At 34.5% G+C, this 19129-nt stretch overlaps 1 protein-coding gene across 2 annotated transcripts in view; it reads right to left on the reverse strand.

The window, feature by feature from the left end:
* Positions 1-19129, reverse strand: part of LOC135123440 (WD repeat-containing protein 81) — a 57892-nt gene that overhangs the window by 28948 nt on the left and 9815 nt on the right. For both annotated transcript variants that reach the window (XM_064048076.1, XM_064048075.1), the window contains exons 3-4: positions 13306-15773; positions 3566-3741 (exon numbers count right to left, since the gene is read on the reverse strand). In XM_064048076.1, the coding sequence (XP_063904146.1) occupies positions 3566-3741; positions 13306-15773 (2644 nt within the window). The remainder of the gene's footprint in view (positions 1-3565; positions 3742-13305; positions 15774-19129) is intronic.

Consider the following 19129-nt stretch of genomic DNA (forward strand, 5'->3'; position numbering starts at 1 on the left):
CTTTAGAGGTTTTCCATTTTGAGGGAAAAGTACCAGTACTAAGAGCAACATTAAAGATTATTGACAAAGGCTGGACAAACAAACCTGCACAGTCACGTAATAGAAAGCTTGGTATTTGATCTGGCCCTGCTGTAAAAGAATTTTTAATATTACGTAAAGCAGACAAGATGTCTTTATCAATGATTTTACTGATATTTATGGGAAGAGAGTGAACTCCAGTTGTAAATTTTTGTGACGATGAATTTTGCGACGAAGTGTAAGAAGTCTGAAAATACATAGCGAATGCATGTATTAGGTGAATTTAATATATTATCATTGCAAGCCATCTTACCCGGAATTCTTGTAAGACCTTTTTTTGATTTAACATAAGACCAAAATATTTTAGGATCTTTGGAAATATTTGTTTGCATAGAGTCAGTATATTTTTTGTAAGCAGCTTTTATTTGGTTTTTAATAATCTTACGGTAATATTTAAATTTAGAGTAGTAAAATTCGTTAAGTGACTGTTTACATTTTTTGTGATAATAAGATTTAAATTTAATATTTTTAATAATAGAGAGATCGAACCAAGGTGGATACTGTACTTTATCTTGATGATTATGATATACTGGAACATGCTTATCCAAAACTTGATATAAAATGTCATAAAAACGCTCGGTTAGAATATCAATGTCATCAGAAGTATTTAAAACTGACCAATCAATGTTACACAGATCATGATAGAGGAAGTGAAACCTGGCTTTTTTAAACTTATATACACTAGTATTAGGTGAATTATGAGTGGGGAAGCTATTAAATGTAGTGTTAGTTATGTTGACCACAATAGAGAGAGCAGGGTGGTAGCTGTCCTCTACAATTAAAGGGGAATCATCGTGTTTGACAGAACAATCAACATTGGCAAAAACAAGATCTAGTAGCCTGCTGTTTCTATTTTTAATAACATTGTATTGCTCTAGATTTAAAAATTTACAAAAATCATTAAGAGTATTAACAAGAATATTATCATTGTTTATTATGAATTCTGGAACGTTAAAGTCACCCAGTAATAAGAAATTTTCATTTGTATTAAAGTTATCTTCAAAATATTCACAAAACCTTAACAACTCATTAAGTGATGGAGTTCTACAAAAATAAACAACAAAAATGTGTAAAAAGGTACCATTTAAAAAACATTTACAACCTACAATTTCAATCATATCTAGATCATTCCGTAATTGACTTAAATCAACAATTGTCACAGGTATATGGGTTCTCAAAGAAAGCAAAACACCACCTCCTCTGGACAAGTTCAATGCATTATAATTACGGTCACATCTAAAAATTGTATATAAGTGAGGAGGGAAAATTTCGGAATCAGAAATAGAGTCTTGTAACCAAGTCTCTGTGGTGCAAATAATGTCATAAGTTAAATCTAAAACCGAAATTGAAAGTTGGCTTAGTTTGTTTCGAATACTCCGTGTATTTTGATAATATAAAGAAGTAGATGAAATGTTGGGCTTTACGATTTTAAATGATTGGATACTTTTATAATGCGCGGAATACCTTTGACGAACTTAATTTGAAGATCGCTCTCCCCTTCAGCTTCTCTGCGTTGTAACTCTTGCTTCACATTCCGAAAATATGCATTTTGTTTCGGCGTTTTGTCAGAGGATACCTTTACATTATGAAAACGCCATTACATTATTTGCTGCACTCAAGAGTTTTTAGTTTGTGTACTTTTTTCGCAGACAAAAACGATCACCATTTTTGTGTCATTATTCGTGTGATGTTGGAGTAAATTTTTATTTACTACTTTGTGTATGTGTGTGTTAAATTTATCCAAAATCTAAGGTAAGAGTGACTCAATTTATCAATGTTTTTACGATTTGTCCAATATTCATATCATTTTTAATCTCTTTATTCTGGATACTATTTAGGTTATATTTTTTCCAGACAAAAGAAACCGAAAACCACTGAAGCAGACACAATGTTGGACCTACAAAGATTTATCTTAAGCGGTATTAACGACAAACTGCAGTGCTTCATCTGTGGCAACTACTTGTCGTATTTTCCTATATTTCTGTGCTCTAATAACAAAAGCGTCTGCGGTCGCTGCACCCTCCCCGACGACTTAGTTCACTTTAGAGATGAAGCCTTTGAAGCTATGTGTCAATTTTCGAAATTTCCATGTTGTTATCAACCAGAAGGGTGTGGCGAAGAGCTAATCCCACAGGATATTCCCGAACATGAAAAAAACTGCCTCTACAAAGCCGTTCCGTGTGTGATTTTTCAACCAGATGCGTGCACTTGGAAAGGCTGCATTAACACTTTGACTCACCACTGCCAGAAAGACCACTCTGACGCTATTTTAAAAAATGGACAATTTCAACTAGATCTGTCAGTTTCAGAAGAAACTTACAATTTGCTAGAATACCGAGAGAAGATGTTTATATTTAAAAGAAAATTTGATTCTGAAGCTAAGACGGTGGAATGCTGTGTTTATAACAATGAATATGAAACGAATGTCAAGCCTTGTCTAGTTCAGTTGAGTATAAAAGACGACGATAAAACTGTGTTGGTTGATTTTAATACAACTGGATTTGACGAAAAAACAACTACAAAATTATGTCTAGGACACGTTTTCGGCGACGACGTTGTAAATAAGTCGGTTCAAGGAATTATTAGCGTTGGGAAAATACAAATCCCTGGAATTGAGCCCCCTGAAAATGGAACAAATTCGGAAATGCTTTCAATTCTCAAGTGTTGCGGATGTGGAGAGTTTGCTGTACCACCAATATTTCGTTGTTCGAGAAATGACAACACCGTGTGTAATTTTTGCAAGTATAGACATGTTCCTTGCAATCAGAGCGGGATTCAGAGTGACTGCGACTGTGCGTCTCCAAGAAGTAATATTTTAGAAAAACTTTCAGTTTTAGTAGAATACCCATGCGTTTACGAGAGCAATGGTTGCACATATAGAGCTTGCTCTCAGGATATAAAAAAACACGAAGAGCACTGCGATTACTTAGGTCACATCTGTCCCGTCGGTACTGGTATTTGCAGATGGGGTGGACTGAGAAAAGGACTGGAACAACATCTAATGGATGTGCATCCCGATATTATATCAAATTCGTCCGAAAAAATCTTTAAGTTTGATCTAGATTCCAGTATTTTGTCGCAACGAATTGTTAAGTTTTCTGACCACTTGTTTAGCTTACGGTATTATAAAGATCACGAAAATTACACATGGACTCTCAGAAAAGTTGGCTCTCGGCAAAACAACTTCACGTGCGAAATCGACATCATTGCTATTGAAAATAGTCACCGGCGGCTATTCATAAGACAACCGTGTTTACATCTGCGAAATGGAATTAATGGGAGTAAATTCACATTTGACAGGAGTCAGATTTTCGAGTTAGCACCAGAAGGGATTTTAAATTTCAAAGTCCACATTTACAATTACTGATCGACTTTTGTTGCCTTTTATTTGTACGACTAACGATTTTAGAAATAAACGTGTAAATAATGGTTGAAACGTTCATTTTTTACGATCGTAGTAAATAGACAAAGCTAACAAAAAACTTACTTGTAACTGGTCCATCAGCGTCGAATCGGACAAATACGGTATAACATGCTGCAAAAGTGCCAAACATGAAATCAGTCCTCCTTCCAAGTTGGGTGTTAATCTTCGTTTACACAACGCAATCAGTTCGCTCATGTGAGGTATATATTGAAACAAAATCAACTGCTCGCCGTACAAACCTGAAACCAAAATATTCACTTTTCACTCGTTCCGAATTCTTCAGAATTTGCTTAGTCCATAGTGTAATTATTAAGGCTCGGATAATATGCAAAATGCATATTTTAAAATATTTGCTGCATTTTTCGTGGCAATTGGTGAAAATCTTAATTTCAATACAATTTTAATACAGATGGTTATTGGCAGTATTTTCTAGTAATGCCGACGGGTTTTTCCAAGTCTTCATGTATGGACACCCGAATTAGGCCTATTACTCGAATTCTTTACTTAACGGGATTTAAGCCGGATGTTCTAAATATAGATAGTTCTGCAAATGTATTTAATGAGGGGTTAGAAGAGATGGAAAACCTGGAATGGATTTGTAAGCATTTTAGTCTTAGATTTCCAAATTCATTCGTCTTGGCAACAGAGCAGTGATTTTACGAATAATTAAAAAAATGTCTTCCAAACCATCATCGTGGATTCGGCCCTACTCAAAGTTGGTAGGTCAAAATCAGTCTTATTTTGGCAAGTACTAGCCCCACCCGCCCACCTTTAATTTTTTTAGAGGGAATGTTATTTGGCAATATCAGCCTTATCGTGGCAAGCACTAGCCCCGCCCACCCACCCTTTATTTTTTTAGAGACCTGCTAAGATATAGTTTCGCCAGTTCTAATTCGGTTTCATGAAAAATTTAAAAACAAATTGGAAAATCGAAAATTGAAAAATTGGGAAAATTGAAATATAGAAGTACTGAAAACTGGAGAAATCGAAAAACCTAAAAATTTAAGAATCGAAAAATTAAAACATCGAAAAGTTGAAAAATTGGGAAATGGAAGTATATAACAGTCGAAAAATTGAAAAATCTTAAGTTTAACGAAAAATTGAAAATCCAAAAAGTAAAAAATCCAGGAGCTCAGAAATCGAAAAGTCGAAAGATCGGAACATTGAAAAATAAAAAAACTGAAAGAAATGGCAAAAAAATGAGAAATTAAAAAATTGGAAAATTGACAAATCGAAAAACTAAAAAAGCAAAGTTGAAAAATTGTAAGCTTAAAAAATGGAAAAAAAGTTGGGAAAAGGGGAAAATAAAAAAAAGATTACTCAGAAATCGGAAAACTAAAAATTTGAAAAAAAATTGAAAAAGCGAGAAATCCAGAAATCCAAAAATCGAAAAATTCACAAACTGAAACATCGAGAAGAAAAGCTAATAATTGAAAAAATTGAGGAATCGAAAAATTGAACAATCAAAACATCGAAACATCTGAATTCGATAAATCGAGAAATAAAAAAATTTAAAAATCGAAAAATTTTAAAAACTGGAAAATCGAAAACTGAAAAATTGGGAAAATTGAAAAATTGAAATATAGAAGTACTGAAAACTTGAGAAATCGAAAACCCTAGAAATTTAAAAATCGAAAAATTAAAACATCGAAAAGTTGAAAAATTGAGAAATCGAAGTATAAAACAGTCGAAAAATTCAAAAATCTTAAGTTTAACGAAAAATTGAAAATCCAAAAAGTAAAAAATCCAGGAGTTCAAAAATCTAAAAGTCGAAAGATCGGAACATTGAAAAATCAAAAAACTGAAACAAATGTAAAAAAATGAGAAATTAAAAAATTGGAAAATTGAAAATCGAAAAACTAAAAAAGCAAAGTTGAAAAATTGTAAGCTTAAAAAATGGAAAAAAGTTGGGAAATGGGAAAATAAAAAAAGATTACTCAGAATTCGGAAAACTAAAAATTTGAAAAAAATTGAAAAAGCGAGAAATCCAAAAATCCAAACATCGAAAAATTCACAAACTGAGACATCGAGAAGAAGAGCTAAAAACTGAAAAAATTTAGTACCCCATTGTGTGAAAGTTAACTTCCTTAACAAGAAAATACTATTTCTGGGGCAGTCACAAATAAGGATTTTACCATGCCGATACAGTATAATGGTTAAATCCTTATTTCTCTTCATCGCCAGTAGTAATCTATTGTTACGAAAGTTATCTTTTACACGTCATAAAACCGAATTAGAACTGGGGAAACTATAAGACTGATATAGGCTAATGAGATCTTTCTAAGAAAATAGAGGGCGGGTGGGTGGAGCTAATACCTGCCAAGATAAGACTGATTTTGGCAAATCACATACCCTCTAAGAAAGTAAAAAAATAAAACAATGACGTAGAGAAAAAAGGTGGGAGGTACTGAGTTTGCCTTGATTCCAGGGACTACTCTTAATATTGTTCAGTCTTAACATAGCAAATAGTACCCCGCCCACCCGCCCTCTATTTTCTTTTTTTTGTTAGTACTTGCTAAAATAAGACTTATTTTGGCAAATCACATACCCTCTAAGAAAAGAGAGGGCAGGTGAGTGGGGTAGTACCTGTTAGATAAGACTGATTTTACCAAATGAGATACCCTCTAAAAATTAAAAAAATAAGACAATGAAATAGAGAAAAAAGGTGGGCGGTACTGAGTTTGCCTTTTTTGTACAGAGTCTTATCAGTAAGCAGTGGCCCCGCCCACCCACCCCCTCTTGATTCCAGGGACTACTCTTAATATTGTTCGGTCTTAACTTAGCAAGCAGTACCCCGCCCACCCGCCCTCCATTTTCTTTTGTTTTTGTTAGTACTTGCTAAAATAAGACTTATTTTGGCAAATCACATACCCTCTAAGAAAAGAGAGGGCGGGTGGGTGGGGCTAGTACCTGTTAGATAAGACTGATTTTACCAAATGAAATACCCTCTAAGAAAGTAAAAAAAAAATAAGACAATGAAATAGAGAAAAAAGGTGAGTTTGGGTTTTTTCTAAAGAGTCTTATAAGTAAGCAGTGGCCCCGCCCACCCACCTCCTCTTGATTCCAGGGACTACTCTTAATATTGTTCAGTCTTAACTCAGGAAGTAGTACCCCGCCCGCCCGCCCTCTATTTTCTTTTTTTTTTGTTAGTACTTGCTAAAATAAGACTTATTTTAGCAAATCACATACCCTCTAAGAAAAGAGAGGGCGGGTGGGTGGGGCTAGTACCTGCTAAGATAAGACTGATTTTGGCAAATGACATGTCCTCTAAGAAAAGAAAGGGCGGGTGGGCGGGGCTAGTACCCGCTAAGATAAAACAGATTTTGGCAAATCGTTCGTTTAGAATTACAGTGTGGTAAACGCCATTTTTTAAGAAATTGAGATTCTTCACTTTACAGGTTGTTTTAAACTTGAATATGTAAAAACTAGTTTTTTTTTTCATATTACCTTATTTCAATTTATGTAATTATTAGAAGAAGAAATACGAAGTCGTATCTTGTGAACTCAATATGTTTCGGAATAACAAAGTCGTCTGTGCGTTTCATTTAAAATTGTAATACCAAAATATATCATTACACTTTCATTCAAATAGTAAAATATAACAACGCGCCAACAAATCCCAAGTAAAGAAAAAACATTATTAAAAAAAATAAAATAAAATAAAATCTCAGTTCTGGTGACTTTTTTTATTCATCGTAAGCCGAGGGGCGGAGCTTAATTGTTAAATGCTTATTTTTCTATGAGAAATAATCATGTGAAATATGTTCTTAAGTAATCGTAACGGTTCCAAATTTTCAGAGCAGTTTCAAAGTTAAATTGCAAGATCTTGTAATTTTGATTTTTTTCGCCAAAAATCTGGGTGTCTAGGATAAAAATTCAACAGGGGTTTATAAACAACATGTGCAGGAGTATTTTATGTTATAAAATTTAAATAATATTTACTACTGTAAATTTCGAAGATGACCTTGTAATGATCTAATTCGAAATTTTTTTTGAATTAAAATTCCAGGCGCACAATAGACGGCTAGCGATAAGGGGAAAAGATTGTCAACGAAAAAAAAAACCCACAAAGGGTGACATGAGCCGAAGAGGGGTCATTTTTGCCTCCCTCGTGTTGTTCAAAGAATACTACGTATATTAAGACAAAAAAGCAAAATATAAATACCGCCCACCCACCCCATGTCAATTGTGATTTATTTGCAATAAGTACAAAAAATAATAATTATTGATGCCAATAAATCTAGACACTGCACTGTCAAAATTGTAGCAACTCTTTGATAGTCCAGTGTGGTAAATCTTTTTGAATAAATTGTTATAATTTTATTAATACGAATATATCAGTATACAATCAAGGATAAATAATATTATGGCATTAAAATGAAAAACTATGGTTCTGTACTGTGATTCATCCGAAAGCGATAACTAAAATGAGGAGGTAATGTACCACTAGCAAGTATTATTTTCCATTGTAATATTACTAACATCATGCAAAATCTTTTAGAATTCAGTATGCTATAACTAGGTACTGTATGAAATTTGAAATGTACAAAATATTATAACAAACACATTTTTGTAGATCACTTCTTAAAAATTACAAAATCGTATCTGTCATAAAATAAATTTAAACTAAAATTTGAGAATGACAAAATCGTATCTCTTTTTCAAAAATAGCATTTTGTCGCATAAATTGATAAATTTTCATAGCTACAAAATACTAAATTGCTACCCCAATTAGATAAGTAATTTAGCCCATTGCTTACGCCGATCAGCATAATAAGTTAGAATATAATAGGTACGATTTTAAAAGTTCAAATTTTAGTTTGACATACACTCTAAAAAAAGAGGGCGGGCGACTGGGGTAGTACCTGCTAAGAAAACCTCAAGATTGTTTTAAATCCCCCCCCCCCCCCAAAAAAAAACGGGGTCCCAAAATTAACTCAAAAACAGGTCAGGTCAGAATTTTACATAAATAGAAACACCAAAATAATTTACAAAAAAAAATCTCCATGGGCTGCCAAAATAATACACCAGGGTACCCAAGAGTCTCCCGAATAAACATAAAAAATAAAACCACTGCCGCACTGAAGACTTTTTCGAATTCATAAAAAAGAAACCACTAAAAGCTCAAGATTTTTTCAAATTTATCCAGCAAGAAAACACCAGATTCCTTTAAATTTGTCCGAAAATAAAACACCAGGGGACAAAATTAACTACGAACATTATAAACGAAAAGTTTTGAATACCTTGACAATTTTTGATACGTCAAACATTTTTAACTGCTTACTCGATTTTTGCTGATTTGTACCTTCGCTTTATTGCAGGCCGTCGTCTTCGTTGATTCACTATTAAAGTCTCTCCAATTGGTTACAATCGTCCGACTTGTCAAAAGGGAAAATATCAAAAGATGTCACCCCCTTCGGGAGTTACAGGAACCTTTAATTAATCCGTTTTGTTACGCGCCAAAACAGTTTGTGCTTGAATTGATATTAGCAAAATGTCCAAAAAATATTGCTCTGTGCCTGCTTGTGGAGTAATCAAGGATCCTAGAGACCACAAAATAATGCATAGATTCCCTTCAAACACTGTGAACAAAAGGTTGTGGTGCAAAAAGGTTTTTAATGCTACAAGTAGGTACCCAAACATGAATCTTTTACCTAAGGGAATGTATAGGCATTAAAACCATTTCATGATAATATTGCCAATAATTTATACTTTTGAGAGAAGTTGTTATTATTTAAATAAAAGACTTAAACCCGGCTCTGTTCCTACTTTGTTCCTCCATGGTTCCAAGTCACCGCTACCTGTTCCTACTTCTTCAAGCTACCCAGCAAGTAATAAACGTGATCCAGAATGCAGCTTCATAATTCCTGAGACACATTCCGATAACAATGTAAACACCTCAAAGAAAAATTTTCCTACTGCATATCCCTTTGAAGACGATCCACGCCCATGGCGTTGTGATTTTGGCACCGGTACCGAAATTTTGCCTCTTTTTCTAGTAAAAACCGAAATACATGATGTCATTGTGTCAAAAAGTCAGACCATGACAGACATTTAGCTGACATTACAGATTCCTTTCCCTCCCGACGTATGCGCCCTCACATGTCACATTTAAGGGATTGGGGAGACTTTAATAGTGAATCAACGAAGACGACGTTGCAGGCAAACATTGTTGTCAAATGGAATTTTATAAAATTACTAGTTTAGCATTATTACCAACCTTCAAGTAAAAAATGTGTTGAAGGGTATTAATACAAGTTCTAGTCAAAATCGACATAAATAACTATTTTACGCTCATAAAAATTTTGTCACCCCCTTTCACCTTCTTAGGGGTGGAATCTCGAAACAATCTGAAATACGTGTTTCATTATTTGTGTTGAAGAGTATTAGTACCAAGTTTCACGTAAAAATTTAAATTTACAATAGAAATATTTTTCCATATAAACTTAACCAGTACTTTTCACCCTCTTAGGGGTAGAATCTCCGAAAATGCTTAAATACGTGTTTCGTTATTTGTGTTGAAGAGCATTAATACCAGGTTTTAAATAAACATTACCATAAAAATATTTTGCTAATACACGCCCCTTTTCGCCCCCTTAGGGGCTGAATATAGGAAAATGCTTAAATATGTGTTTCGTTATTTGTACTGAAGAGAATTAATACCAGGTTACACTTAACAATGTAAATTTACAGTAGGCATACATATTGGTCCCATACAAATTTTATCACCCCTTTTTACCCCATTAGGGGATGAATTTAGAGAAATGCCTCCAGTATAAAATGAACATTCTCTCCAAATTTCAACTTTCTAGCATTAGCGGTTTGGGCTGGGCGTTGATAGGTCAGTCGGGACATTGACCATTTTTCAACCATTTTCAAAAATTAGCGAAGACATTTTCTTGTAACTTTCGACATCCAGAAGTCATTTTAGGGTTCGTTTCCACAAAAATTTCTATCGTTTTTCCAAAATCGCCAATTGAAATATATCAATTTTTACAGTTCCAGTAGCAAATAGTGTAACAAAAAAATTTACGGTTAGCGCTTTTTTTACTTTTTTTCATGTCCTAGATTCTATTAGTTTCCACTCCCACTCCATAGGACAATATAATTAGCCCCGCCCACTCACCCGATCTTTATTTCAGTGATTAATTTTAACCGGTCTGAATGAAATAAATGATCTTATACTGACCAGAAATAAAATTAGTCTTAAGATTGACAAGACTGAGGGTGGGTGGACTAGTACTTGCTAAGTTAAACTGATTTTGGCAGACGACATACCTTCCAAGGAAATAGAGGGCGGGTGGGCGGGCCTAGTACTTGACAAGATAAGACTGTTTTTGACAAATGACCTATCTTCCAAGAAAATAGAGGGAGGGCGGGCAGGGCTAGCATTTTATAAAATATGACTGATTTTGACACTTTTGACAATTTTGACCATTTTTCAGCCATTTTCGAAAATTAGCTAAACATTTTCTTGTAGCTGTCGACATCTAAAAGTCACTTTAGGCTTAGGTTTTCCAGAATCGCCAACAGAGTTATATCAATTTTTGTAGTTCCAGTAGCAAATAGTATAAGAAAAAATTGACGGTTAGCGCTTTTTTGACTTTTTTTCACGTCCTAGATTCTATTAGTTCCCACCCACCCGACCTTTATTTCAGTGATTAATTTTATCCGGTCCGAATGAAATAAATGATCTTATACTGGATAGAAATAAAATTAGTCTTTAGAATGAGAAGACTGGGGGTGGGGTAGTATTGCTAAATTAGACTGATTTTGGCAGACAACATATCTTCCAAGTAAATAGAGGGTGGGTGAGCGGGGTTAGTACTTGATAAGATAAGACTGTTTTTGACAAATTACCTATCTTCCAAGAAAATAGAGGGCGGGGGGGCGGGGCTAGCATTTTATAGTTTTGGAAATTTTATTCTACCTTATAAAATTTTATTAGCAAAAACGAGGCGAACAGTATTACAATAAAAAGAGAGATTTACAACTTAAAGTTGTCGCGTGTCGGTAATCCCTAGATGTTAGAAAGCAGAATAATCCAGGTCCAGACAGAGATTACCGTTGCTCACGAACGAAAATGACCCTTATTTTATGAGTACAACTACCTGTTAAATTTTATCCACCAAATTCGGGTGAATTGGCGTCAGCCATAAATATTTCTTACCATTGTACTACTGTCCGTCTCGTTATTGTCAATAAAATTTTATAGGGTAGAATGAAATTTCCAAAACTAGATAAGATATGACTGATTTTGACACTTTTGACATTTTTGACTGTTTTTCAAACATAATTCAAAAATCAGCTAGACATTTTCTTGTAGCTTTCGACATCTAGAAGTCATTTTAAGCTTAGGGTTTTCCAGAATCGCCAACTGAATTATAGCAATTTTTTTAGTTCCAGTAGCAAATAGTATAACAAAAAAATTACGGTTAGCGCTTTTTTTTACTTTTTCATGTTCTAGATTCTATTAGTTTCCACTCCCACTCTATTGGAGAATATAATTAGCCCCGCCCGCCCACCCGACCTTCATTTCTGTAATTAATTTTATCTGGTCTGAATGAAATGAGTGATCTTATACTGAACAAAAATAAAATGGGTCTTTAGAATGAGAAGACTGGGGGTGGGCGGGCTAGTACTTGCTAAGTTAAACTGATTTTGGCAGACGACATACCTTCCAAGGAAATAGAGGGTGGGTGGGCGGGCCTAGTACTTGACAAGATAAGACTGTTTTTGACAAATGAGCTATCTTCCAAGAAAATAGAGGGAGGGTGGGCGGGGCTAGCATTTTATAAGATATGACTGATTTTGACACTTTCGACATTTTTGACCATTTTTCAAAATTTGCTAGACATTTTCTTGTAGTTTACGACATCTAGAAGTCATTTTGCGCTTAGATTTTTCCATAGGAAAACATAATTAGCCCCACCCACCCACCCGACCTTCATTTCAGTGATTAATTTTATCCGGTCTGAATGAGATAAGTGATCTTATACTAAACAGAAATAAAATTAATCTTTAGAATGAGAAGATTGGGGGAAAATAAAAGGCGGGTGGGTGGGGCTAGCACTTGGTAAGATAAAATTGATTTTGGCACATAATATACCCTGTAAGAAAATAGCGGGCGGGTGGGCGGGGCTAGTACATGCTACTTGAGTACAAGTCTAAATGAGTTTAAAAAATTAAAATCTATTAGATAAAAATATTAACAAGCATCAATTTATTGTCATTAACTGAAATGATTGTGATCAATGATCTGAATTAAATAGCTTTGTACACAGTTTTATAAGCAACCAGTAGCCCACACACCCTCTCTTCATTCTAGTCACTACTCTTAATATTGTTCGGTCTTATCTTAGCAAATACTAATTTTTATAAAAATTAATCGATGCGGTCTATTTGTAGATTTAGAAGATTTTTTCAAATTTCCTTTAGATAATAAATAATCAAACTCCCTGAGGTGAAGATTTGATAAAAACACATTTCGCGATTTTTTTTAAAGTATAAAAGGAGACTATTAAATCTACTGAAACAAAGTGCTCTATGTTTTAGAGACTTGTTTATAATATATAACACAATTCCATCTAACGCCGCAGTGGAAAGCATGTTTAGTATTGGCGTGGATGTTTTTAAGAGAAAACGTCATGCCTTAGCTGACAAAAATTTTGAATGTCAATTATTATTGAATTTAAATTATGCATATAATGCCAAATTTCTCTGCCTATAATTCCGAGCTTTACTAATTATATTTAATACATGCACAATTTAGTACTATATTATATCAAACCACCAAAACGTACCTGCTATACTCGTCAAACACTCCAGAACCTTCGACGCATTATGATCTCCCTGCACATAGCTCGAAACAACCGAAATCGATTCGACCTCCTTTACCCCTTCATCCTTAGGTACCGCCGTCAGATTTTCCCGCCCCACGTAACACAAAGTCAACATCTTCAATAAATTTCGCGACAAATACCTCGCCGTCAACACCGGTCCCAATCGATGAGACAACCAAATCAAACTATCAGAACTCATATCGGATATTTTGGCATCTTGTTTCCTGCTTTTTGGCACTGCGGGACCTTTTTTGGCCTCCGAGTTGGCAGAACTGGGTGAATCCAACACCAACTCGAAGTGAATCGAGTCGCTTTTCTTGCTACCGATCTCGCAACTGATGTTGGTGAAGTCTTTCCCGCTCGGAATAGGAATCGTGGGGGAGCAAGCCCCCTTACCGTCGTCATCTTCGCTCAAATTCATATTCAACTCCTCCAGGCTTCGCAACTGATCTAGATTTTCCGTAATCGTGGCATCGAGGGCTTCCTCCGCCGTTGAATGGTTGAAGGGTAAGTCTGAAGCCACATTCAACTCCAAGTGTTCCATCAACGACTTGAGTTGTTCTTCGTTTTGTTTGTCGTCTTCGAACTCGAAAACTTCGGGTTCGGAAACCTGCTTGGATTCTTGTTTGGGTGTTGGGCGCTTCTCGGAGGAAACGCTTGAGTCGTCGCTTGCGGAAGCGTCGACGTGTTCGTTGTCCATGGTCTTCAGATGGGATGTTTTTTTAACGAACTTCTCTGAATGCGTGTGGAGGATGAAATCGACTTTTTCGTAATCTTTGTATCGACCGACGGCTTCGACCAAAGGTGCTGTGAAGTTGTCGAGGAAGCATTTCAAACCTAACCTCACCATCAGTCGCAAGAGGAAACTGTGATGATACAACTTGGCGATTTTGCCGTAGTAGGGTAGAGTACTTTCGTTCGGTTCGTTTTCGTAGAGTTTCAAAATGGAATCCAGGAGGGTTTCTGAGGTTCTTTGGGGTCCTAGAACTCGGGAGAATGGATCGAATAAGTACCAAGCTGCCAGAACGGAAGTCGGAGGGTCTTCGATCAACTCCCTAATGTGTGGGAGGAGGATGTTCACGATTTCTGTATCCGTAGTTGTGTATAGCTCCTCCAATAACACCTCCAAGTGTTTAGCACACGTTTTTACTTTACATTCTCCGATGTTCTGGGCGAAAAGAATTTTCGTCCTTTCTAGACTTTCATATTCCGCACACATCTCACCATTGCAGTCGAAATGGTACAAAACCCCGAGTTCCACAGCGACATTTTTGAACTCTTTCAAACTCGAAATAACGTGATAAAGATTAGGAAAAAGCCTCGGAAACGGGATAACGCAGTGAAGAAGAGGCTCCAAAAGCAAATGGGCGCTTGGTGGTGGCAACCCGAGATCAGTAACGGACGGATATTTAAATTCCTTGAAATTCATGGTATCCGGTTGGAGTAACAAGTGCACGATGTACGAAATACACGATGGAAGATCAAATTTGCAACTCCTCACGACGGTCAAGCACGCCCTCAAACGCTCATTGAACGACAAATTCGAATCGTTGGCACCCAAAGCTCGCAGTTGCTTCGCCATGAAGATCTCCACAATCAAACACCCCAAAATCTGCAGCTCCCTGATGCGTCTCGCCGAAATAATATCCGAATAGTTACAAACAATTTGATTCTCGTTCCTCTGAACAGGCTTGCTCCGGAAATTCTGACTGTCCAAAGGGTACGTCAACGACTTGATCCGATTAAACCGCACCTTCTCTTCAAAGTTTTCGCTGAAGATGAGATTCGTAAACGCGTTTTGTACCACGTACTCGTCGATTTCTTCAGCGGCGCTTCTTCCTTCGGCTTCCACACACTTCGCCCGTTTTTCCTCTACGTGAAACGTCTTTGAAAAGAAGGAGTGTCTTTTTTCCAAATTCTCTAGATTCTGCTCGGGTTTGTACTCTTTCGGCAAGTATATAATTCCGGTGCTCATACTCGAACTAGGTACTACTAAACCGGCTCTAGATTTAGCGTTAATGTGCGACGTGAAAGTGGGGTTTTTGGGTCCTAGGCTTGAACTTCTTTGGTTGGCTGGGTTTTTGGTGGGTTTTTGATTGGGTTCTTCGTTCAGAGAGGAGCGACTTCTGGAAAGAAGGCGCGAAAGACCCAAGGGTGACCGGTTGGAGTTTGGAACGTCTTCGATCTCTTCGTCGTCGGTTTTGGCTTCGAGGGCCATCCCTGGGGAGTTGCTGCGGTCGCGTTTTTGTTTAGTGGGTTTGGTTATGTAGATTTTGGGAGGGGTTTTGTTCCAGAAAAGAGAGGCGGCGGCGCGAGGAGGGTGGGGGTAGGTGAAGAGTTGGACGATGCCGGATTTCATTAGTTTGTTGTGGTCGTCTACGAGGTGAAGGCAGACGTTTTTGGATTTGATGGCCGCGTTTCCGGCGAGTCTGCAAATAAAAACAAAAGTTTTTGTAAAAATATTCACAAATATACAGGGTCATCAAAATTGATTGAGAGAGTTGGTACCCCCTGTTTTTGTCGTGAAGTTTGTCAACCTTATGACAGATTTGTTTAATGAATTCAGTGGCGTGACAAAAATTAGACACTTCAAATCTGACAACTAATGTTTTTACCAAAAAAAAGTCGAAAAAAGACGCCACTGAGTTTTGAAATTTGAAACTTGAAACTTCAAATCTGACAGCTAATATTTTTATACAACTTAATAAACCAAATTATTCAAGTTCAGGCTTACCAACTCTCTCAATCAATTTTGATGACTCTGTATATTATCCCTTCACGATCTTTATATAGTAGGGTTGGCCATGAAAATCTAGTGAGTTTGTTGGTATCGATGCAGAAGAATAAAAATTCCCTGAACCTTCTCGTTAGGTTATGTTTTATTAAATTAAAGGTGAAAAAATATGCCAGAAATATAAACATTGTTGCCGATGCTTTCAGTTGTCAGTAGCAATGACCAAGTTAACGGTATCCATTTCTTAGAAAACATAAAACTTTACGCTATTTAAAACAGTTATTCGGCTTTTTGTAAGTGTTTATTTCATATGTAAGGAACAAACACTAAAATTTCACTTAAACATTGTTTTTATATGAATGGGGGTTCTACATACGACTATTGTCGCATGCCACATTTAGCATCTCATCTTTAATTCTCAATCATCAGTTCGTTATGCTCGCCCACTCTTCTTAGAAATGGAAATTTCGACCTTTGTGAACAGCCTATTTCCATATCTTCCAAGTTCTTTTTTCACTTTTCTAAGATTACTAAAAGTGTTGGTAAAAGACAACAACCTTGCTCTAGTGCTTTCATGGGTTTAGCTCTTGACAAAATTTACATTTCAAATTGTATTATCAAATGGTAGAACGCTCACCAAAATTTGTCACCAACAATGAAATGACGCAATCTCCAAATTTTACAACAGTATATCCTCCGTTCACGATTTATGGATCCGTGTTGAGTTTTCACCTCAAACGTCAAGATTTTTGAAAAAAAAACAACATTTTCCAATTTATAATGTTATTTAAATTTTAAAAAGTAGCATAGTCCTGATCTTGTGATTTATAAATACGCTATTGAGATTTTTCGGCTTTTCGATTTCACGATTTTTCAACTTTAAATGTCTCAATTTTTCAATATTTCAATTTTGGGCTTTTCCAATTCTTCCATTCTTCAAATTTTCCATTTCTCGATTTTTTTATTTTTCGATGTTTCAATGATACAATTTCTCAATTTTTGTCCTCTTCAATTTTACGGTTTTTAAATATTTCGATTTTTCAATTTTTCAAATTTTCACGTTTCTAAATTTTCAGTTTTCCGATTTCTAAAGTATTTTTCACTTCTTCAATTCTTCAATTTTTCGATTTTTTAAGCTTTCGATTTTTCGACTTTGCTGTTTAAGATTTTCGATTTCTCAATATTTTAATATTTCTTTCAGTTATAAAAGATTTCTCAATATTTCGATGTTTCGACTTTTCGATTTTTCAATTGATGGATTTTTTTTCTCGATTTTTTACTTTTCGATTTTCAATTTATTGTTAAACTTTAGATTTTTCAATTCTTCGACTGTTTTATATTTCGATTTCTCAATTTTTCAACTTTACGATGTTTTAATATTTCATTTTTTAAAATTCTAGGTTTTTCGATATCTCGACTTTTCAATTCTTCCATTTTTCAATTTTTCAAATTTTTTAATTTTAACTTTCGATTTTCCAGTTTTTCTTTTTTAAAATTTTTCGATTGTTCAATTTCTCAATTTATCAATTTTTCAATTTTTAACTTTCCTTTTCGGCTTCCGACTCATCAATTGGATTTCTGGATTCTTCAATTTTGCGATATTTTAATTGTTCAATGTTTTAAATTTTAGATTTTTCGATTTCTCGATTTTTTGACTTTTCAGTCTTCAGTATTTAAATTTTTCAATTTATCAAATTTTCACGTTAAATTTTCAGTTTTCTGATTTCTCAATTAATCTATTTTTGATTTTCCCATTTCTCAAAGTTCCGATTTTTCAGTTCTTCAATTCTTCGATTTTTCGACTTCGCTTCATTCATTTTTCGATTTCTCAATTTTTGGATATTTCTTTCAGTTTTGATATTTTTTTATTTTTATTTTAAATTTATTGAGATTAGGATGTTTCGATGTTTTGATTGTTCAATCTCTCGCTTTATCAATTTTTACATTCGATTTTGGCCTATTTTGGTTTCTCAATTTTTCGATTTTTCCACTTCTCGATTTTTTGGTCTTTTAATTTTTCGATTTCTCGATGTCTCAGTTTTTGAATTTTACGATATTTCGATTTTTGATTTATCCGATTTTTCAATTTTCCAATTTTTTAAATTTTCGACTTCGCGATTAGTTGATTTTTCAGTTTTTCGATTTTTAAATTTTAGATTTTCGAATTTTAATTTTTTTTATTTTTTGATGTTTGGATTTCTCCATTTTTCAATTTTACGATATTTCAATTTTTCAGTTCTTCAATATTTTTTTATTTTTCAAATTTTGACGTTTCAGTTTTCGGATTTCTCAATTAATCTATTTTTTTATATTCCCATTTCTGCACTTCCCAAAGTTTCGATTTTTCAGTTCTTCAGTTCTTCAATTTTTCAGGTTTTTGATATTTCAATTTTTCGATTTTTTAAGTTTGCGATTTTTCGACTCTGCTTTTTTGACTTTTCTGTTTCTCAATTTTTTAATTTCCTAATTTTTGGATATTTCGTTCAATTTTGTGATTTTTCAGTTTTTCGATGTCTAAATTTTAACTTTTCAATTTTTAAAATACTAGGTTTTTTCGATTTTTTGAGTTTTCAGTTCTTCTATATTTCAATTTTTCAATTTTCGATTTTCCAATTTTTCAATGTTTCGATTTTTGGATTTCTCGGTTTTTAGATTTTTTACTTTTGGGCTTTTCAATTTCTGGATTTTCCAATTTTTCAATGTTTCGATTTTTCAGTTTTTCAATTTTTTAAATTGAATTGGATTTCTGGATTCTTCAATTTTGCGATATTTTAGTTGTTCAATGTTTTAAATTTTAGATTTTTCGATTTCTCCATTTTTTGACTTTTCTCTCCATTTTTTGACTTTTCAGTTCTTCAGAATTTAAATTTTTCAATTTATCAAATTTTGACGTTAAATTTTCAGTTTTCTGATTTCTCAATTAATCTATTTTTGATTTTCCCACTTCTCAAAGTTTCGATTTTTCAGTTCTTCAATTCTTCGATTTTTCGACTTCACTTTATTGGTTTTTCGATTTCTCAATTTTTGGATATTTCTTTCAGTTTTGATATT

This window comes from Zophobas morio, unplaced genomic scaffold (assembly GCF_036711695.1).
Source record: "Zophobas morio isolate AGI-343-1 ecotype UQ-CSIRO unplaced genomic scaffold, CSIRO_AGI_Zmor_V1 ptg000006l, whole genome shotgun sequence".
Taxonomy (NCBI): domain Eukaryota; kingdom Metazoa; phylum Arthropoda; class Insecta; order Coleoptera; family Tenebrionidae; genus Zophobas; species Zophobas morio.